Source organism: Suillus subaureus, assembly GCF_016647635.1.
Source record: "Suillus subaureus strain MN1 chromosome Unknown BJ212scaffold_14, whole genome shotgun sequence".
Taxonomy (NCBI): domain Eukaryota; kingdom Fungi; phylum Basidiomycota; class Agaricomycetes; order Boletales; family Suillaceae; genus Suillus; species Suillus subaureus.
The window spans coordinates 609,297-630,929 of NW_024538570.1; the positions used below are offsets into that span (position 1 = coordinate 609,297).

The window sequence follows — 21,633 nt, forward strand, 5'->3', positions numbered from 1 at the left end:
GCTATCAGACAGTAAGGATAACTCATCCATTGTACTCTCACCAAAGGTTTTAATGGACAGGTCCTCCAAAGTAGCACAGTGGGTGACAACAGTTTTCAAGTCCAGTTGAACGACCAGTAGTACACAACGACGTAGCATTTGAAGATGCAGCTAATCAGATCTCGAGCCGCTGATAATGACAGCAACCTTGGGAAAATGCATGTCTCGGTCGGGAGGACTGAGAAAAGGTGAAAATGGTCGCTGGAAGATATTTACAATGACCGCACACAGGCAGCGTGGAGCAAGAATTGATTGGTTTCATGGTCAGATAATGGGTTGACGCCTCAAGAGGACCAGGGGTACTGCGTTTAGATCTTCGTTGAGCTGATGAACGAATGGGTAAAGCGCAACCAGTTCACACTGACCTTTCTGGCAGGACAATATACCATGGGATGTAGCCTCAGTATACAACCTAGCAATGGTTCGGTCCCGTTCAACTTAGCCCATAGCCAGTTCATGGAAAGTTTTGCGTGTCCTGGCAAGCATGATAAAAGATTTTCGAGACAACCACTTCTTCGAGCAAGTATATGATAGGTCCAGAATTTGATTCATGTACGAAAATATCTCAGACAAGCAGACTTGATCATAGAGTGCGCGATTTAGTTCTGTGGCACTAGCGCTAGCCCTAGGCCTGACCACGTAATGCTGCAACGTAGGCCGCCAAATACATGTCATCACACCCGGGCCCGTCTGCCATGCTTCTCCAAATACAATGTTCCCGTTCGGTTTTACTCACAGTAAGTCTACAGATAAAGTGTCTTGTCGTACGATTCAGTGACCATTCGTCGTTTATCGGGGAAGACTGTGACGAGCTGTGACTGCGGTTATGGCGTCGTCATGACCTTCAAACGTTGGACGAGGGGTGGTCACTAGATCGATGCGGCCACAATGAACCATCCGTCGTTTGTGATGGATTTTGAATCCCAGTGAAAACTGACTGTGACGGGAGGAGGTGTGGTGTGACGATAAGTGATTTTGTCAACAGCTCAGTGGAAAAACATACGAGAACATGATATGACACGTAGTGAGCGAATCCGCACATTTCAATATATGCGGGGGCGGGTTTCCTCATGCACATAGGTGCTTTTTTCAATGTAAAACATATTTGCGCATTTGAACGCATATACTCGCTCCCTTACCAAATGGTCTAAAATGTGCGCAAATATGCTTGAATAATATCTCGCTCCCCTTGCCAGACGGTTGAAAATGTGCGCAAATATGCTCAAATAATATTAGGCACTGTAGCAACGGGGGTACAAAAGGTGGTACAAAAAAGCTCAAACACACAAATAGCGGCTTGAAAACATGACATGTGCGGACAGCGGCTCGAAAACACTCGAAAACATTGTAGGAAATGCATATGTCGGATGGTGCAGGATCGGATGGTGCTGAATCTAATAAAGTCGTCCTTCGGAGACAGCTTTGGTCCATGTATCGGTAGCGACCTAGTAGATGATGATTTAGAAGGTCCATCGAGAGAATCAAGGACATACGAGTGCAGCTGCTTCCTCGTGACTTCGGAGCAAGTTGGCGATTTACGAGTTCTGACCATCCTCCACGCAGGGTCTTGCGAATAGCTTTGACTGTTGCTTCAGGGACCGGTTCTCCGTTTTCGCCTTCAAGGTAAGGAATTTTCCCGCGATGAAGCCCTTGTGCACTAGCTCGTTCCGCCCAATCCAAGAATGCGTCCTGGTTCCAAAATTTGACCTTGGGATGTGTCTCACGAGTCGGCTGTTTGGTGTTACTGGTGCAGGGTGCTGCCAGTGATAGGTGCGTGCCTTTGGAGCCAAGAGACTCCACAGCTTCGTCAAGGCACACAGAGGAGGCGAGCTGGTGAAACATTGCCCTATCATTACATTAGAGAATGCACATGAAGTACATACAAAATCTTACTGTATAGTATCACGTTCAATGGAGAGTTTGGTGACTTGTGCTTCCAAGATTCCGCAACGCTCTCGCAAGGCTTGGTTTTTGTGCATATATGCGCCCTAAAACATACAGTAAGTTAATAGAAACAGTAGCAAATGACTCACCTGCTGAAACAAGCTGAATTGAGGCTGCGGGACTTGCACTGGGGGTGGTGAGAACGAATCTGCCTCGGGTGACGTCATATTTGCCAAGGAGGGTCCAGGAGAAGGCGTATAAGACCCTGAAAATGCACTGTTGTTCCAGAGGCTAGCCTCCCTCGCCAGCCATACTGAACATACTAGAACTGTAAGAATTATAAAGTCAGTGATAGGACAGACTGGCTCGATATAAAGTAAAAGCAAGACTGTCCGAGTCTGTATTCGATATTCTGTCTCCGCCAGAAAATACCGAATCGAGAAACTTGAAGTTCTCGGTCTCGACATGGTACCTTTCATTTCACGACTTACCACACATCGATGTCTTCCCCGACTATCATTAGCTCATCCAACATCACGATGCTCGGGGATATACATTGTGTGGCCTCCCGAAATTATATCTCGAGCACACACAGAGGCTGGAATTTTCTGCGCACTCGCTTGTAGTAGTAGGCATGTTTTCTATAGATTGAACATACACATGCGCCGAAGTGCGACGTTTCTGTAGATTGTAGACACGCAAAGTAAAGCAAGGAGAGGTTATGCAAAGAGAACAAAGGGAAACACGCGAAGTTAACACTTTACAATGCAATGTTGCAAGCACGACGTGTGCAAAGAGTCAGATTATGATAAACGAGCATATCCGAACATGTAACTAAAAAGGAAAATCATTTCTAAGCATGTGACGACTCCTCCCGTCACAGTCAGTTTTCACTGGGTTTGAATCTTGATGGAGTTCTTTTTGAGTACGGTTCAAGTAAACTTGCTCTGGTGAAGGTGGGCGTCTTACTTCTAGCTGTGGTAGTGTGACAACATCAAACTGACTCGTGTCCCATTTAGACGCTCATGAGGCAGTTCGCATGATAACGGTCCTGTTGTCGTACACATCTTCCTCGACAAAATAGCTTTCTTTAGATGACATCGTTTCCTGACTCACTGCTCCGCCCGGATTTGACATGGTGCAGCCATTATTTCTTGGCAGCGGCCTAACACCAGTGCCGCAAGTGCTACTAGTACTCCAGCACAGTATCACCATCTGATATAGTTCCTCCCTGGTTCATGACTGCTCGCAGGTTGCTCTGTGATATCTATGTCGTGGGAACAGCTTCATAAACTACACAGGCAGCGTCATGTTATGGATCCTCTGAACTTATTGCGTATTATTACTTGTGAACAGTGCATCGAGCTTGATGGGGTTCTTTCTGATAGACTGGGAAGACCCTTTGCAGCCTTTGGGATCACGTTGGAGGAATCTCGAGTGCTCTTGAGCGCGCTCCCAGGTGGGCCTAGCTTGATCGACATTTTGTAGGACTCGAGATGACGAAGTCCCCGATATACAGGCGGGTGTTGTATCACGATGTGAAGTTCTTTACTGATAAATTGCCGGCGCGTTGATCCGATTTGCAACATTTCGTTATCAGCACCTCACGATGGGCTGTAGAAGATGAGGACGTTGTGAATTTGCTCGCTACGCCTTCTGACCCTGCGCAAAGTAGGTCTGGTCTTCTCAATTGGCATGATGCAAAATCTATTTTTCAACCAGGGAGGTTGTGTACTCTATGGCATTAATATCCAGACAAATCGGTCATCCCGTCCATTTCCACTTCTCCGACTTCGCGATTGCCGCAGTGTCAAACAGCGGTACTTGCAATAATTGCCATCACATTCTACTTCATCCAAGAAGCTTTGTGCCTCTCACAGCCAAACCCATGCGAATTTTCCTTTCAGTATTCTAATGGCACCCCCGATACTGCAGGGAATAAGCACCACACGGGAGGAGGTACTTACCAACCTTGGCGCTGCCATACTAGTAAAAATTGGATCGACTTAAGAAGTGTAACAGCAAGCACAATGACTCACTGACCTTGTGTTTTTGTACATCTTCGAGGTTCTACTTGTCCTTCTTCAAGCTCTCCTCACTTGTCAATTGCATTTCCAGAACCCAGATCTTTCTTCCTGTGGTATTCCCACTTTACGCTCGCAGTGCCCAGGGTCACCAAAATTACGTATTTACGAAACGCCGACGTGCTAGCCAACTAAAGTCAGCAGGCAGTGAAACTTGCGAGGACATCACCGCACTTGAAAAAAAAACCATGCACTCTGCCCCGGGCTAATTTTCCTGCACTACCAAAGTGATCGCTGGCGAAATGAGCAACTTCTATCCGCTGTATTAAGATGATTCCCAGGGCGCTGGCGCTTCCCCATCAATATTCATTCAAGCGGTGAACAGAATTTCTATGTAAATTTTTCATCAGCAGGCTAATTGCAGGGCAGGTACGATTTATGTAGTTTCTCATGATTTACCATCATCCGGGAATCCATGACGAGCCTTTGACCAACTTCAATTCAGGCACATCGGGCCGCTGAGCAGCCTGGTTACCCTACACCTCCCGACGAGATGACTACATATAAAACGCCCCTCCCCCACCAACATCATGTCGTGTAGTCCAACCATTGTGATCAAGATGTGGGCCCTCACGTCGCTGCTACTTGCGGGCGTCGCCCAAGCAGCCATTCCCAATCTCATGCTTCGTGGTATGCAGTTTCTCCCAAAGATTCCAGTGCCGGAACGTTCTATCACTTCGCCGAATGGCACAGCACTACCAAACATCACAACCACCTATTACTTCGACCAGCTCATCGACCACAATAATCCAGACCTTGGAACATTCCAGCAGCGATACTGGATGAATTGGGAGTTTTATGAGCCTGGTATGTCGCGAGGGTCGAGATGCGCTTCAAGTGATATTGATATGTGCATTCAAGGCGGTCCCATTATATTGATGACGCCCGGAGAAGATAACGCAGATGGTTAGTTTTACTATAATTGATTTGTTGCCTTTCTCTCAAAGTACTTGAGTTCAGGTTACAAAGTCTACGTTACCAATGACAGCATCAATGGTCTCATTGCTCAGCAACAAAACGGTGCAGCCATCCTCATCGAACACCGTTTCTTCGGTGATTCCAATCCATACGACAACCTCACGTCACAATCTCTCTCGCTCCTCACCATCCAGCAGGCCATCGATGATCTCGTGTATTTTGCGACCACAGCCGACCTTCCCATGTCCGGGGGTGATGCTGTGAAACCAGGTCAGGCGCCATGGATATTGGTCGGAGGAAGTTACTCGGGAGCCCTTTCCAGTTATACGATGGTCAAGTGAGTGCCACCAACAGATGTTGTTTTTTCAGCACGGTGATCGGCTCAAAGCAAACCGGGAATTTTCTGGGCTGGATATTTATCTTCTGCTACCGTGGAAACGATCACGTATGTCACTTTATTGCGATCATCGCTGACTTCTATTGATATGATGGATTACTTCTCTCTTCCTTTATAATCACCTCTGACATGGATGAATATGTGGTCGCTTATTGAATTCCGGCCTCTTCTGAACCAAAATTAGTGACTATTATGATTATTTCACCCCTATTCGCGAGTACATGCCACAGAACTGTTCTTCTGATGTCCAGGCAGTGATCGCCTACCTGGATAAGATGTACATGGCTAGCGACACAGCCGGAATCCAGACGCTGCAGGAGGCATTTGCCCTCGGCGGTCTCAATCATGTAGGCGATTTCGCCTCCGCACGTGAGTCGTCCTTGTGCTTCGTTCACTCTTAATACTTGCGCAGAACGGATGCCTGCACTCCCTCTGATTCGCGCAAGGTCTTTCAGCTTGTTTTGCCTTCGGGTGATTATCCTCTTCATTCATGTCGCATCACCCGTTTGGGTGTGAATGCATTTGTCCTTTATCGATGTTTTTTTCCCAATTTGGCCTACTGTCTTTTATTCCAACTGACTCTGCTCGGATCAATAGTTCAATACAACCTATGGGATTGGCAATCTCTGCAACCTGATAACGGCCCAGGATCAATGTTCTATCAGTTCTGCGATGCGCTCGAAGTCAAGGACGGTGTCAATGCCGGACCTGATGGGTGGGGACTTGAGAATGCTATTAACTCCTGGGGCAACTTTTGGAACACTACATACTACAGCTATAGTACGGTGGTCCGTTTCATTTTTGATTTGACATGGCTAATCTGGATGGTGAAGCCTGTCAGGATCAAGATGCCGAGTACGTGTTTTTGGGACGTAATGTCGTTCGCACTGCCTGACGGTGAAGCTAGGGACTGCCTTGGGTCGTTTGATCCAACTATCAGCTACTGGACTAATATCACTGTGGATAATCCAGGCAGGTCGTGGTTTTGGATGGTGTATGCATTCTCATTCGCATCGATATCTAATCTGACAATCTCGCTAGGTGCAACCAAATCGGTTTCTACCAGGTTGGTCCCCCTGAAGGCCAACCTGCGATCGTGAGCCGCATCATCCAGACCAGTTTTGTAGAGGTACGTAGACTTGATCTGACAAATGAATATTCACCAACATAATCATCAGCGTCAATGTGTCAACATGTTCCCTCAAGCCTTCGCCTCTCCGCCTGATACACCCACGGCAGAGACAAATGCAATGTACGCTGGTTGGAACGTGGATGTCCCACGTATCTTCTTCTCCAACGGCTTGCGCGATCCTTGGCGCGGGGGAACCGTGTCTGCTGATGGGCTGAATAAGCCCAACACCACTAGTATGCCGATCTATATGAGCGACGGGTTCCACACCTCGGACCTGATAACGTATAATGGCATTATGGATCCGACTATCGCGGTCGTGCAGAAAGCAGGATTAATGTACATGAAGGAGTGGCTTGCTGAGTGGAAGCCTTCTACGTAGTAAAAGATCGAGTTGTTGAGACTTGTGCACAGGCAAGTTATCTATCCATAACTCATCATTCTATACGTCTCAGGGTGCAATGGACGGTTCGTGGTTCCTTCTGCCACTCAGGAACCAGCATCCGTGGTATTCGAAAGCCCTAGTTAACTGGTTTATATTTTTTCCGTAATGCACCTGTAGTTCCAGTGCCAGTATAAGTTGGCTGAGTTCTGGGCTGATTTTTTCTGATAGGTCCTCCATTGAGGATCACAATCACAGTGCCGGAGGCGCTCGACCAAGAGGAAATGCTGAAGGTTGTGAGTTTGCGACCGTGATCTTGACATTTTTGACTTGCTTAATGAGTTTTAGCGATGTGACGCGATGAAAGGCGGTATCAAAAGGCAAAAATGGACAGCAGTCCGTGGCTCGACGTTGCAACTTCGACTGAAGATACACAACACCCCGGGTCGTTCAAAAACGATCTTTAGGGCCAGTTGCCAGCGAGTTTTTTGATACCCGGGCACAGTTGCTTTTTACTTTGACGTCTACCTTTCTTAAGCTTGATCGCTGAACTTCGCGAGTGCACTGATTGGCAGAAAGGACTCAGGAATTGGTTGTTGTAACTTGATAAAAATTGCTTTCGCGTATATGATGTGCTATCAAGTACATGATCAATTATCGCTTCACTACGGCGTACATTCATACCACAAGCTGCGTACAGCTGGACATTGGCTGAACACGTCAAGAATGCAAATACCAAAAACACGGCTCCAGTGCAAAGCCACAAAATACGCAGCAGCGGCAAATGTTTTCGTGACTTTTGGTGCGCATTGTGCACAACGGTATTATCAATGGTGTCGTGATGAACTCTACACTTCTACTAGTCGTAGCATACTGTATGTATTATCGACATTAATACATAGGTGTTTAACAGCCTAGAATGACAATCAACGGGCTTTAATAGTGATAATGGAGTCAGTAAATCTATTTCCCTACAGGACATGTCGATAACAACCACAGTAACACGTCGCTGAGGCTCGGGGCCGAGTCATGGTATTTACTAGCTTCGTGAAAGTCAGTGATCTGGCCGCACTCTGGGGCCAAAGTCTAATACGATGGGCTAGTCTAAGGCTGGGTTCGAGCGGAGTTGCAATGTTAACGTTGCGTTCGTGCCTCCCACCCTCGCTGCCGTATACCAACTTGTGAGTTACATTTGTTTATTCGAATTTCCGCTATTTCGTTGCACTAGCTAACGGCATTCGGCGGAAAGCCTGCTGCACCTCCTGCTACCACTCTCCTGCACCTGCCGCCCTCTTACTTGCGTTGAGTGCTCTCCTTCACTAATCGAATCATCGACCGCCTTCTCTCGTGTACTCTCGTACCGTCTTACATGAGTCATCTCACTGCACCTCGTGCCTGCCACCGCCCTTGCGCATAATCTGCACTCTTGCATGCTTATGTTTCTACCGACTCCAGGTCTGTGTAACGTCTTTCAAGAGTTTCCGGCCAGCCCGAAGTTTGTCTGCCCACCGTCTCACATCATCCGCTGATTATCCTGTCCCGTCCAGCCAGCACACAAGGCGTGGGTCTGTTCTCACCATCTAGCACTCTGAATCCACCGCCAACAACTGAGTCCTGCACACCATGTGACCAGCAGACGGAAGTTGGTACCTTCTTTGACGCCTTACGAACACATCACGAGCTTGCACAGATATCACTTCTCGACCTTACTTGATTCGTCATCGTACACACTTACTCAAGGATGACACCCGCCTTCCGCAGCATCATAGTGCCTGTGAACATCGCTCTTGACTTGCTACCGCTAGCAATAGTAACCTGTCATTCGCTATATCATCCCATGCAGTGCATTATCTATGGGCTATTGTGAAACATCTTGCCTGGGGCTACTTGGTTGGGCAGAATACGAGGTGCGGTTTGCCCTCTTTTATGACCCAACGAATGAGATGGAAACGCACGTCGATGTGCTTTGTGTGAGTGCGGTACTGACGATCTCCTGCTAGCACGATTGCGGATTGGTTGTCTGATAAAAGGGTGGTAGGTTTGTGGGGGCGAGTTCGCTGATCAATGAATACGTCCATAGCGCCTCCTTTACTACGTGTGTAACATGCTTGCTCTCTGTCGTGGGCAACGAGTCGATTTTCTGTTGCCTTGATGACCACGAAACGGCCCTTCCATCAACGACAAGTTCCCCCATGAACTGACCCTCGCTTATCGTCGTCATAAAATAATACGTTTCATCAGGCATACAAGGATGATCTACGGACAAATCAAATGATAAAATTAATGAGGAATGGTGCAAAAGAATGATGGTAGTGATGGCTCGTTGTGACTTCTTGAATTTCTTAATTTGCGTGCCTCGTGCGGCACGCTGTGCAGTCTGCAGACAAAAGGTTCTTCTAAAATAGGGCCTTATCTTAGAGCCTTCCTGACTTATGGGGCCCGCAGCTTGTGAGAAGGTGGAGAAAGAGCCAGCGGGCAACGAGAGGTGCCACGAAGGTAGAGAAAGAACCAGCAGCCAATGAGAGAGACGGCGGGCAATAAGAGAGACGGCGGGCAATGAGAGAGACGGCGGGCAATGAGAGAGATGGCGAGCGATGACAGATTCTGACAGGACTGGCGTAGTCAGACAACCTTGGGCGGCTGATGCGCGCTGGCCGGGAACCCCCGAAAATGACTGCACGCGGAGTCTGCGTCAAGTCCGTGCAGACTTCAGACTGCCCAATTCTCGAACTTTCTGAACTTCAGTAACATCGCCATCCCAGTGGGCCAACGAGTGCCAAAAGGGGATTCCTTCAACTTCTACTTGTGCACGATTCAGAAACTGTGGTACAACTTCAAGCTGGTCTTCTCTAAAGTAGCTCACTTAGCCATGCTGGCCATCGTGTGGCGTGTAGTTCTTCTCCCACCCGACGCATGTGCTGCAAGAATCAGATGACAGGTTCTCATAGGATATTGTTGTCTTCCAGCCGACCTTTTGCCATGGCATTCAAGCGGTGATCGCCAAGTAGTGCTAGCTTCTAAATCTTTACTGAAGTCCGGCCACCAAGCATGTACGCATAGTACTTGATCAGAATCTAAAATTACCGATGATTCTCAGCCGTGCGAGTTCAAGGCCGTCGAGCAATCTGCAGCTAGTACGTCCAATTATAATCCTGAGAACTCCCCACATGTTGTTGCTGAGTCTTGCGAAGTCAAGTAAGTAGCACATGTTTCAGAATTCAAATCAGAAGTGTGGTGCCTCGCTGTGGTTATAAAAGGTCTTTCCTTGACCATCGTCATGTCGTCAAGTGCCATCCCTGTCATCAAGGTTCGACATGATGTGGGCCCTTGCATCGCTCCTGCTTGCAGGTCTTGCTCGAGCAGCTGCCCCGAACGCCATGCTTCGCGGCATGCCTTCTCTACCAAAGTTCCCGGTGCCGGAACGTTCTATTACTTCGCCGAATGGCACAGCACTCCCACCCATTACAACCGTCTATCACTTTGATCAGCTCATCGACCACAACAATCCGGACCTCGGGACATTCCAGCAACGATACTGGATGAACTGGGAGTTTTACGAGCCCGGTATGTCGTGAGGATTGAGCTTCGAGTAACGTCAACCTGATGCATTGAAGGCGGCCCCATCATCTTAATGACGCCTGGAGAAGCTGACGCGGATGGTTAGTTTACCATCCTTGGTTTGCGACTTTCTCTTAAGCACTTGGTTTTTAGGCTACGAGGCCTACACTACCAATGAAACTATCAATGGTCTCATCGCTCAACAACAGAATGGTGCAGCCATCCTCATCGAACACCGTTTCTTTGGCTATTCCAATCCATACGACAACCTCACGTCACAATCTCTTACGCTCCTCACCATCCAGCAGGCCATTGATGATCTCGAGTATTTCGCCAATACCGCTGATCTTCCCATGCCTGGGGGTGATGCTGTGAAGCCAGGTCAGGCGCCATGGATACTGATTGGAGGAAGCTACTCGGGGGCCCTCACGGGTTGGACGATGGTCAAGTGAGTAACTTACCAGAAATGTTTGTTTGTTTCCGTTAATGATTTGCGTAAAGCAAACCGGGACTGTTCTGGGCCGCATATGCATCTTCTGCGGTCGTAGAAGCAATTACGTATGTCACTTTATTGAAATCACCGTTTATGTCCCATTGATGTGATTGTTTCTTCGACCGTTATCATCACCTGGATATATCTCCATTGCAACATGGTCATTCATTGAAATGCGGCTTCATTCGACCGCAACAGTGACTATTATGGGTATTTCACCCCTATTCGTGATTACATGCCACAGAACTGTTCCTCTGATGTAGAGGCAGTGATTGCCTACCTAGATGGGATGTACGCGGCTAATGACACCGCTGGAATCCAGACCCTCAAGGAAGCATTTGGCCTCGGAGATGTTGTACACGTAGACGATTTCGCCAGTGCACGTGAGTTGTCGTCCTTTATTCAGTTTTATGTATTTGCGTAGAACGGACAGCACGGTCCGAAGGGCTTCTGATCCGCGCAACATCTGTAGTTGATATTACCCTCACCAGCGTGTGGGGTTCTTCCTTTTCCATATGGTTACCTCAAATTTTCCTTCTGCGATATTCTTTTTCTTAAACTATTCTGCTGCCTTCTTGACTCGACTGACTCTGCTTGGGCCAACAGTTCAATACAACCTATTTGATTGGCAATCTCTGCAGCCTGATGTCGGCCCGGGAGCAATGTTCTTCGAGTTCTGTGATGCACTTGAAGTCAAGGATGGCGTTAGCGCCGGACCTCAGGGATGGGGACTTGATAATGCTATCTACTCTTGGGGTAACTTCTGGAATACCACATACTACGACTACGGTATGCAGTCCCCTTGATTTCTGATCGATGTGGCTAAACTTGATAGTAAAGTCTGTGGAGACGAGGATGCTGAGTATGTACCCTTGAGACGTAGTCTTCCAGATTGGCTGACGGTAAAGCTAGAACTTGTCTTGGGACGTATGACACGAGCCAGTCCTACTGGACTAATGTTACCATAAATAATGCAGAAAGGTCATGGTTTTGGATGGTGTATGTATTCTCAGTAGTTCGAATATCCACTCTGACAATTATTACAGGTGCAATCAAGTCGGATGGTACCAGGTTGGTCCCCCTGAAGGCCAGCCTGCAATTGTGAGCCGCATCCTCCAACCCATTTACGAAGAGGTACGTATATTGGATACGAAACATGAGCATTGTTCAACATAGTCTCCAGCGCCAATGCGTGAACATGTTTCCTCAAGCCTTTGCCTATCCACCTCAGCCGACCACTGCACAAACCGACATGATGTATGACGGTTGGAACATGACTGTTCCACGTCTCTTCTTTGCCAACGGCCTGCGCGATCCATGGCGCGAAGCAACTGTCTCTGCTGATGGGCTGAATAAACCTAACACCACCAGCATGCCAATCTACGAGGGCGATGGATTCCACTGCTCAGACCTGATCACGGAGAATGGCATTGTAGACTCGACTATCGCGGTCGTGCAGGAAGCAGGATTGATGTATATGAAGGAGTGGCTTGCTGAGTGGACGCCGTCCGCGTGATAATAGACTGAATCATTGGGATTTGTGAATAGGCAAGTTGTTTATATTAGTAACTTTATTATATGTCTCAAAACGGATCCCGCTGGTTCCTTGTGACCACTCAGGAACCCGCACTGTATGTGCAGCGTTGTCCTTGAGCTCTATAGTTCAAGCAGTATTCATCGTCTTTTATAGAAATTCATTTGAGCGAAGATTATATTCTATGTAAGTTTGAGGAACGAAAACGTAGATAGAATGAGGTCTATGCGGCGGCACAGCTTTTCGAAGTTCGCATCCTTCTTGCTTCATACTACCGCGTAGTATTTGCAAGTCTTCTACTGCTAGACTACACTATCGTTTCGTCGCACCCGCCCTCCTCTCCCTTATAGCAGCTAGAATCTCTTAATGTGCGCAAGATCCTCAAATCAAGACGAAGAATCGAACAGAATTTAAATTATAAAGCAAACTATTCACTCTCGACACATTATTCGACGCATTGTTTTCTACCCTAGCAGAAACTCTTCGATTTCTAAAAAAGATTGAGCTGCTGAGGCCCGCCCGCCCTCACGGCTCATCATGAACTCTCCTTAGGTTAGAAATGACGTTTCGAGTCGCAAACCCTTCAGGTTTGAGCCCAAATAGCCACAGAACTCTGTTGCTACTATCTGTATCAGATATATTGAGTAGACAATAGATCTGATATCTTGACGGTTACCTTGAAAACTGAGAGCAACGCATAGACTACATGATCAAGGCCACTACGTTTAGGGAGCAGTAGTTGAATGTAGACAGTGCATCTCGTTCTCAAGGCCACAGCTATTCTGTTTTGTCTGCACTGTATGTGATTCAGAGCAAAGACACTCCTCGTACTCTGTTCTGTCGACGGCCTGGCACCGACTACCTCAGGTACATGTTCATTCATACAGCGAATGTTAGTGTGGAGCATTCCCAATCATAAGCCTCCACATTAATTACAGAAGGATAGCGGAGTGAAGTTGTGTTGGGCAAGGTTGTGACGGGACACATGAAGAGTGTACATACGGTCAGTCCGTCGTAGAGTGAATATTATGACTGATGGCATTCCACGTGATCAGAAACGAGGCTTGAGCGCATCAATTCCACAGCATATGTTGTAAGCTGTGAGGCAAACACGAAGATAAAAATTGTAAAACGTAACAGCTTAAACTTCAAGTGCACTCCTGATGTATATGCCTATTGTGTCTTGGTGTCAACGTAATTGATGATTTTAAACTTTGCTGTGTGAAAGCTGAAACGGAGCTGCATCCAGTAGTTGATTATGTCTTCACCGGCACAGGAGACATCGATGATAATGTCCCGCCACAAATTTGAAAGACACCAAATGGGTCGAGGGCGCCATACATCTGCCAAAGGGAGAGTAGATTATGACTTGTTCAAGGGACCGCTCGCTATGTATGGAACTGGAAGAATGGGAAACAGATAGGAGACGACTGGCGGGATAGAGGAAGTGAAGTGCACGTGTACGCTATAGCGTTATCTCCGGATGGGAGGAAAGCGGTCAGCGGGAGTGATGATGGTGAATTTAGGTTATGCGTAAACCAATTACCTGAGGCTTTTGAATACTACGGATGCTAGTTCCTGAGTGGCAGACGGAACCACGAATCGCCCATTGCACCCTGAGATGTATAAAATAGTAAGTTATTGATAGATAACTTGCCTGTGCACAAGTCTCAACAACTCGATCTTGTACTACGTAGAAGGCTTCCACTCAGCAAGCCACTCCTTCATGTACATTAATCCTGCTTTCTGCACGACCGCGATAGTCGGATCTATAACGCCGTTATCCGTTATCATGTCCGAGGTGTGGAATCCGTCGCTCATATAGATCGGCATGCTAGTAGTGTTGGGTTTATTCAGTCCATCAGCAGACACGGTTCCCCCGCGCCAAGGATCGCGCAAACCGTTGGCAAGGAAAATACGCGGGATGTTCACGTTCCAACCAGCGTACATTGCATTTGTCTTTGCCGTGGGTGTATCAGGGGGAGAGGCGAAGGCTTGAGGGAACATGTTGACACATTGACGCTGATGATTATGTTGATGAATATTCATTTGTCAGATCAAATCTACGTACCTCTACAAAACTGGGTTGGATGATGCGGCTCACGATCGCAGGTTGGCCTTCAGGGGGACCAACCTGGTAGAAACCGATTTGGTTGCACCTAGCGAGATTGTCAGATTAGATATCGATGCGGATGAGAATGCGTACACCATCCAAAACCATGATCTGGCCGCATTGTCCACGGTAATATTAGTCCAGTAGGTGATAGTCGGATCAAACGTCCCAAGGCAGGTTCTAGTTTCGCCGTTAGGCAGTGCGAAGCACAGCACGTCCCAAGAACACGTACTCAACGTCTTTATCCTGACAGGCTTCACCATCCAGATTAGCCATGTCAAATCAAAAATGAAACGGACCACCGTACTGTAGCTATAGTATGTAGTGTTCCAAAAGTCGCCCCAAGAGTTAATAGCATTCTCAAGTCCCCACCCGTCAGGTCCGGCATTGACACCGTCCTTGACCTCGAGCGCATCGCAGAACTGATAGAACATTGATCCTGGGCCGTCATCAGGTGAGAGGGATTGCCAATCCCATAGGTTGTATTGAACTATTGATCCGAGTAGAGTCAGTTAGATAAAAGACAGTAGGCCAAATTGAGAAATAGAACATCGTCCAAGGACAAATGTACGAATTCGTACCCAGACGGGTGACGCGACATCAATGAAGAGGATAATCATCCCGCACCAATGTTACCGGATGTCTATGGTAACATTGATGTGGATGATTACCCGAAGGCAAAACAAACTCAAAGACTTTGCGAGAATCAGAGGGAGTGCAGGCGGCCGCTCTGCGCAAGTATTAAGAGTGAACGAAGCACAAGGACGACTCACGTGCGGTGGCGAAATCGCCTACATGATTGAGACCGCCGAGGGCAAATGCCTCCTGCAGCGTCTGGATTCCAGCCGTGTCGTTAGCCATGTACATCTTATCCAGGTAGGCGATCACTGCCTGGACATCAGAAGAACAGTTCTGTGGCATGTACTCGCGAATAGGGGTGAAATAATCATAATAGTCACTAATTTTGGTTCAGAAGAGGCCGGAATTCAATAAGCGACCACATATTCATCCATGTCAGAGGTGATTGTAAAGGAAGAGAGAAGCAATCCGTCATATCAATAGAAGTCAGCGATGATCGCAATAAAGTGACATACGTGATCGTTTCCACGGTAGCAGAGGATAAATATCCAGCCCAGAAAATTCCCGGTTTGCTTTGAGCCGATCATTATGCTGAAAAAACAACATCTGTTGGTGGCACTCACTTGACCATCGTATAACTGGAAAGGGCTCCCGAGTAACTTCCTCCGACCAATATCCATGGCGCCTGACCTGGTTTCACAGCATCACCCCCAGACATGGGAAGGTCGGCTGTGGTCGCAAAGTACACGAGATCATCAATGGCCTGCTGGATGGTGAGGAGCGAGAGAGATTGTGACGTGAGGTTGTCGTATGGATTGGAATCACCGAAGAAACGGTGTTCGATGAGGATGGCTGCACCGTTTTGTTGCTGGGCAATGAGACCATTGATACTGTCATTGGTAATGAAGACTTCAAAGCCTGAACTCAAGTACTTTGAGAGAAAGACGACAAATCGATTGTAGTAAAACCAACCATCCGCGTTAATTTCCCCAGGCGTCATCAATATAACGGGACCACCTTGAATGCACGCGTCAGTGTCACTTGAAGCGTACCTCGATCCTTGTGACATACCAGGCTCATAAAACTCCCAGTTCATCCAGTATCGCTGCTGGAAAGTTCCAAGGTCTGGATTATTGTGGTCGATGAGCTGGTCGAAGTAATAGGTGGTTGTGATGTTTGGTAGTGCTGTGCCATTCGGCGAAGTGATAGAACGTTCCGGCACTGGAATCTTTGGGAGAGACTGCATACCACGAAGCATGAGATTGGGAATGGCTGCTCGGGCGACGCCCGCAAGTAGCAGCGACGTGAGGGCCCACATCTTGATCGCAAGGGTTGGACTACACGGCATAATCCTGGCGAGAGAGGAGCGTTTTATGTGCAGCCATCCCGTCACGTCGGGATGTATAGGGTAACCAGGCCACTCAGTGGCCCAATGTGCCTGAACTGACTCTTGGTCAAAGAAGATCAAAGGCTCGTCACATATTCCTCGATGGTGGTAAATTATGAGCCTGCTGGTGAATTTTTTGCATAAAGGTTTACCGTTTGAATGAATATTGATGGAGAAACGCCAGCGTGCCCTGGGAATCATCTTACTGCAAAATTTCAGACAATGGCAAAGCCATCGCAAAATAGACGGGGCATACAAAGCAAGTATTGTTTGCACTGCATCGCTGACTATTGGCTGCCTCTTCAGAGGAGAGGGAGTAGTATGAGAGGTACAAGTGACTAGGTCTTCAGACGTGTCCCTTCAATCGCCTCATCGTAAAGGTCGTTCTCCGTCGTATTTTCGGGCCATAACGAATGAGCGATTGGTATAGGAAGTATAAGGGTTGGCATCGGTATCGATCTCTTGGGTGAGGAACTCTTCAGCGGTGTCCAGGTCCCCAGCGATGCACTCATTGCGGGCTGTCGTGATAGCCAGGATCTGCACGAAGGATGCTCGAATTGCGTTATAAGAGTCAAGGATGGAAACTCGCCTTTGAATTAATGTCACTGGGTACTTGGCACTCTGAGATCTCTTTATCTAGACCTCCGCTGAGGATGTGCTTGCCGTCCAAAGAGAACGTGACGCATGTCAGGTTGGATGAGTGCTGGAAGATGGCGATGGTTCGTCGATCTGAGAGCCGCCAGAGACGGACATGTTTGTCTTCAGATGCGGAAGCGACAAGGGTGCCAGCGGGATGAATGATAATGGTGTAGATACTGCGAGTATGGCCTTCCCAGGGTTGACCAACCTGCTCCCAAGTCAATGGATCCCGTATTGCCTGCTGAAAGAAGGCGTGTGACTTCCCAGTCTTGGAATTTGGCTGAAAGTTATCCACCCTAGATTGCCGCATGAATATCATCAATTCTCGTGTCGAGTAGTTTCTCCGACACTTCATGTAACTTATCCGAGTGCATATAGCTTACTGCAATACCATCTCGTCGGTTCCCAAGATCTGCCCGTGCAACCAAATTTCTCTATCGCGTCTCAAATCCGCTCCTAATGGCTCTCTTTCAATACGCGTTTTATCCAAACCATGATTTCAAAGGTGTCAGCCTTCCAGCGCTTTGCTCCTCGCTCATCCCAATTCCTTAGACAACTCCCAGCCCATCTGGTTTCAGTTTGTCCCGTTCGTCAATTACCTTCCCATGTCCATTCTTGTTGCAATCTCGCACCTGCAACATGATCATCGCACTCTACTAACATCAGCGAGCTCTCACTACGGCCAAAGCTGTGCGAATCTGCATCCCCGACTCCACGAAGTGGGGAGGGTTCTGTAAGGTCCTCTAAACGTTCAGGTACCCCTATTTTCATGTGCACGTGAATCGTTTAAAGTTTAGGCCTAGACCACCCACCGCATCTGCTACCTCATTGGAAGTTTTCCCTCTCCCCACATTGCGTTGGTATGTCCCTTTGCCATTTTGCCTGTCTTGCTACGATGCATGACTTTTGTTGCGCTGAACATTTACCTCGGGCACTCTTTTGTGGTCTACGAGGTCCCCCGCACGCTGTCTTGATTTCGGGTTGGCCCAATTCCATTGTATGAAGCTTCTGCCAAGGACCACATTTAAACGTTAGGTGTTTCGCCGATCTGCATTCCTTGCACGTGACTGGCTATTTCAGCGCCCTGCGTTGTATGTCTTCACTTTACAGCGGACCCTTGCAATTCAAGCTTTGAGCTGCCAAATCTGCCTCCCTCCCACCGATGCTATCTCTGTCGAGAGTGCCGCATCTGACGTTCTGGTACGCCTGGACATGATAACATTTTATTTTCACGCACTCACTTTGAGATACCGTCAGTACTGTGTTCCAGCACTTCGTCCATCAGCCTAGTGCGGTTCTTTCGAACATGCATTCGTCTCTTGTAGCCACATTAAATGCTGATCCTTTCCGGTTTACTCATACGCCTTCGTGCCATGCAGATAACCTAAGTGCGCTGTCGGCTCCCGCTCTCTGTACTACTGCTCAGTGCCTTGGCTGCCACCGGTCTTCCGCACGCGTCAAGAGAGACATGAAAGTGACTGACAACTGACACAGTGCAGATAAAATGGGCCGGTCAAATGTAAGAAGATACTACCTGTAACTAAGGGTGACCTCGATGGCTTGCGAATACAAAAGGCGTTGAGTAGACTGACAGGGTGGACTAAAGCCGACGAGATTCTGCATGAACATGGTTAAATGGATGGTGTTGACGGGAAGGCCGTTCCCGTGTAGCCTATGTCTGAAGGAATTTGGGAGAAGCTGTGAAGGGTTGCTGTGAAGAGTGCTGAACATGACTCTGGAAAACGCTGGCCAGACGACAGAGACGAGTAGAGACATGTATTGCACAGATCGTGGAACGTTGTGTACGAGCCTTCGGGGGAAAGAATCAAGTGAAGAAATTGACCAGTCAAGGGAGTCGGGAACTGGCAGCGAGCCACCGCTGCGATATAATATACAAGCATAGCGCATTGGAGAGTGTGACCCTACGAGCCGTTGAACATTATCACATATGCAGGTTGCAATAGGAATTGTTTCCGGAGCACAGCGATGTGCACATGCACGCACAGCTATGGCCTGTCACATCGGCTAGTCCGATATAATGTGTCCTGGTTTTAGACTTCAATGCATTGCATCAATCTGTGATAGGCGCTGTGAAGCCCTTTGTCAAGGAATTCAACATGCTGGCATGAGCCACGGAAATTACCTTGCGCCACATTAAGTCGTGCGGTGCTGCCTGCTGTCGAGAAGCATCCCAAGCTTCGTTATGAAGGTTTGATAACTCGGATTTGACCATTCGAGTTCTCGAAAGAAACACACCTGCGAGATCGAGTGTGTTAACTTCCACACGGCTCACCTCGCTGTGAATCCAAAGTTGGATAGCAGAAGAAGAAGCTCCTATACAGTAGAATATAGCATCTGAACAGCGCCACTGAGTCTGGACAACTGCAGGCACCAACTTCTGATAATATACATGTGTCATTTCTGGGTGTAATCCAAAGACCATCGACACGTTGGCCATACACGTGCTCAAACACAACCTGATGGAGTAGCGAGTTACGCGACTCATCATAGTTCCTTGAAGGTACATATACATACCTCAGGAAGGCAGCCTGGTGCCAGCCCGCCGTCTGGATGCCCGCAAGTTTTTTGGAAGAGTCTCTTTGAGTGCACACCAAGCGAAGAGAGGGGGCAACCACGCCCAGGACAATATCTCTACTGTCGCCAAGAATTGAAGCCACCACACTCCAGAAGCGTAACACGCGATCATAAGAGCTATGGGGTGCTATTAGATTGGTCTCCGCATCAATATAGGACCACTCACATGACATCAAAAAGAAGATAGAAATTGTGAGGGATATAGTCGGCCAGCTGATGAACAGAAGTGTACAGCATAGTCGAAAGCGTGTGGCCGTCAGGACCTGCAATTTTTGTGAATGCGCATAAGTGCAGTCAGGTCTGCTACAAACATCTTTAGCCCAGATTCGATCACAGGCTTGATATATGTTGACCACAGCTAAACCGGAAAGCAGACCGCCGAGGGCATGCGCGAAAGATCCGAGGGCTAAAATATAGCAAGTGCGTATAGTGTATGGAAGAAATGACGTTAGCGGCGGTTGCGTTGAAAGAAAGACTGCTGAGGTAGTGAGCACCTGCAGTCCAGTGTTAGATTTTTTTTCTTTGGCCCTGAGAAGTGCTGCATACCAAGCCCGCCTGGAATGTCAAAAATCAGTACACGGTTAGGTGATATCGATATTTCCTACCACTATATTAGTATTACTCAGTCTGTCGACAAAAGTTTTCCTATGTTTCTCCCATTCATCATCGTTGATCTTAGACTTCCAGTGATGTTCGAGAGACTGTCTCCCCATTGAGATTAAACAGAGTGAACGGAATAATGCGGACAGTATGGGATGTTTATTAAAATCTGGAACCGCCCAATGGTCTGGCAGCGACTCGGGTGGCCTACAAAAATTGATCAATCAATGGTCTGAGAGCAGTCAGGTTACTTGCTGATTGGTTAAGTTGTTCGCCATTCGACTCAATGGGTAAGAGCAGTCCTAAAGTTGATGTTTCATCCTCTTCCGTGAAACTTGAGGCGGTCTTATATAGTAGTTCACTGTAAATGATATAAGTAAGCACGCCATACTGGTGCTTGCCAAGCTGGGAAGGATGGCAGCATACACGAACCTTACCAGGTAAGGGCAGCGATCTGCATGGACCTCATCACAGAATTGACTAGCACGCCATCAACTCGCTTGAGAAACATGCATATCATTCACGAACTTCGCAAACCATAGATTCTTGATAACCCTAAATTCATAGACGAGTATTAGAAAGAACGTCCAACTCGCATGATCCTGACGTTATGTCAATTAGTGGAACGTTGAATCCGCATGACGTGCCTTGGTAGGCAAGTGCCAGAGCCAGGGAAATGACAACTGACAGAATTGGATAACAAGCGCCTCTAACTCCCCGAGACCAAGTTGTAAGAGCAATTAATGATGCTACAACAGAGCGCTTTAAGTCATAGAGAAATGCATGTGCTGTGCTCGGAGAGGTTGGACGCGGCAATCACACCTTTATGAAATGGTATCGTGTCGTTGTATGCAGTACGTGGCACATGCTGCTTGACAATATTCTAACCCATGATGCATGATGGTTCCCTGTTTGGAGTAAGAACTTGAGCCCGCCCGGCGCCGGAGAGTTCGGGGATCACGTGCGCCTGCACATCAGCATACCATTGACCATGATGGGGACGCTGCTCGATGTGCTAGATGCCTGAGGCCTGAGGCTTGCCGTTGCTGTCGGCGAACTATTCTTTCTCTCCATGCCCCGCAACTTCGCTCCCTCCGTCTTGCGCACTACAAAATGTTACTCTGCTCCGTAGGCGCTACCCGCCTATATGCACCGTGTTCGAAGAGAGCTGGTAATTTACCATGTGCCCACACATTTTCTACTAGCACCCGACGTGCCACCTGCACCCACAATCGAACACCTTTCTTTCAGAAATTCCAATCACACATATCACAACACGCTCCAGCCTATTATCAAAGTAGT

At 47.8% G+C, this 21,633-nt stretch overlaps 6 protein-coding genes across 6 annotated transcripts; 3 read left to right on the top strand and 3 right to left on the bottom strand.

The window, feature by feature from the left end:
- Positions 1-1,241: 1,241 nt before the first annotated feature.
- BJ212DRAFT_1576830 (uncharacterized protein) lies at positions 1,242-2,723 on the bottom strand (the record flags this gene model as incomplete). The annotated part of the gene is made up of 6 exons (XM_041342175.1): positions 2,582-2,723; positions 2,415-2,531; positions 2,073-2,251; positions 1,933-2,027; positions 1,533-1,885; positions 1,242-1,484 (listed from the first exon to the last, which is right to left on the bottom strand). Coding segments are annotated over exons 2-6 (876 nt in total), but the record flags the coding sequence as incomplete, so codon positions are not given.
- Positions 2,724-4,567: 1,844 nt separating this feature from the next.
- Positions 4,568-6,833, top strand: BJ212DRAFT_1270685 (peptidase S28; the record flags this gene model as incomplete). Its single annotated transcript, XM_041330908.1, has 10 exons — positions 4,568-4,814; positions 4,869-4,913; positions 4,968-5,262; positions 5,314-5,370; positions 5,507-5,691; positions 5,920-6,102; positions 6,156-6,177; positions 6,230-6,316; positions 6,364-6,451; positions 6,501-6,833. The coding sequence occupies 10 exons, from the start codon at positions 4,568-4,570 to the stop codon at positions 6,831-6,833; spliced, it is 1,542 nt and encodes a 513-aa protein (XP_041193654.1).
- A 3,101-nt stretch (positions 6,834-9,934) lies between these two features.
- On the top strand, positions 9,935-12,479 carry BJ212DRAFT_158314 (peptidase S28). Its single transcript, XM_041342323.1, has 10 exons — positions 9,935-10,397; positions 10,448-10,492; positions 10,545-10,839; positions 10,893-10,949; positions 11,083-11,267; positions 11,491-11,673; positions 11,725-11,746; positions 11,797-11,883; positions 11,931-12,018; positions 12,068-12,479. The coding sequence occupies exons 1-10, from the start codon at positions 10,148-10,150 to the stop codon at positions 12,398-12,400; spliced, it is 1,545 nt and encodes a 514-aa protein (XP_041193655.1). The 5' UTR covers positions 9,935-10,147; the 3' UTR covers positions 12,401-12,479.
- BJ212DRAFT_1351693 (uncharacterized protein) lies at positions 12,303-13,246 on the top strand (the record flags this gene model as incomplete). Its single annotated transcript, XM_041335538.1, has 2 exons — positions 12,303-12,592; positions 13,120-13,246. Coding segments are annotated over 2 exons (177 nt in total), but the record flags the coding sequence as incomplete, so codon positions are not given.
- Positions 13,247-14,107: 861 nt separating this feature from the next.
- BJ212DRAFT_1576834 (serine carboxypeptidase S28-domain-containing protein) lies at positions 14,108-17,157 on the bottom strand (the record flags this gene model as incomplete). Its single annotated transcript, XM_041342176.1, has 14 exons — positions 17,087-17,157; positions 16,754-17,034; positions 16,650-16,702; positions 16,182-16,595; positions 16,083-16,127; positions 15,734-16,028; positions 15,626-15,682; positions 15,305-15,489; positions 15,220-15,261; positions 14,839-15,021; positions 14,764-14,785; positions 14,625-14,711; positions 14,490-14,577; positions 14,108-14,440 (listed from the first exon to the last, which is right to left on the bottom strand). The coding sequence occupies exons 3-14, from the start codon at positions 16,696-16,698 to the stop codon at positions 14,108-14,110; spliced, it is 1,800 nt and encodes a 599-aa protein (XP_041193657.1). The 5' UTR covers positions 16,699-16,702; positions 16,754-17,034; positions 17,087-17,157.
- Positions 17,158-19,523: 2,366 nt separating this feature from the next.
- On the bottom strand, positions 19,524-20,607 carry BJ212DRAFT_1351717 (uncharacterized protein). Its single transcript, XM_041335539.1, has 5 exons — positions 20,337-20,607; positions 20,278-20,286; positions 20,043-20,225; positions 19,898-19,994; positions 19,524-19,848 (listed from the first exon to the last, which is right to left on the bottom strand). The coding sequence occupies exons 1-5, from the start codon at positions 20,442-20,444 to the stop codon at positions 19,673-19,675; spliced, it is 573 nt and encodes a 190-aa protein (XP_041193658.1). The 5' UTR covers positions 20,445-20,607; the 3' UTR covers positions 19,524-19,672.
- Positions 20,608-21,633: the final 1,026 nt, after the last annotated feature.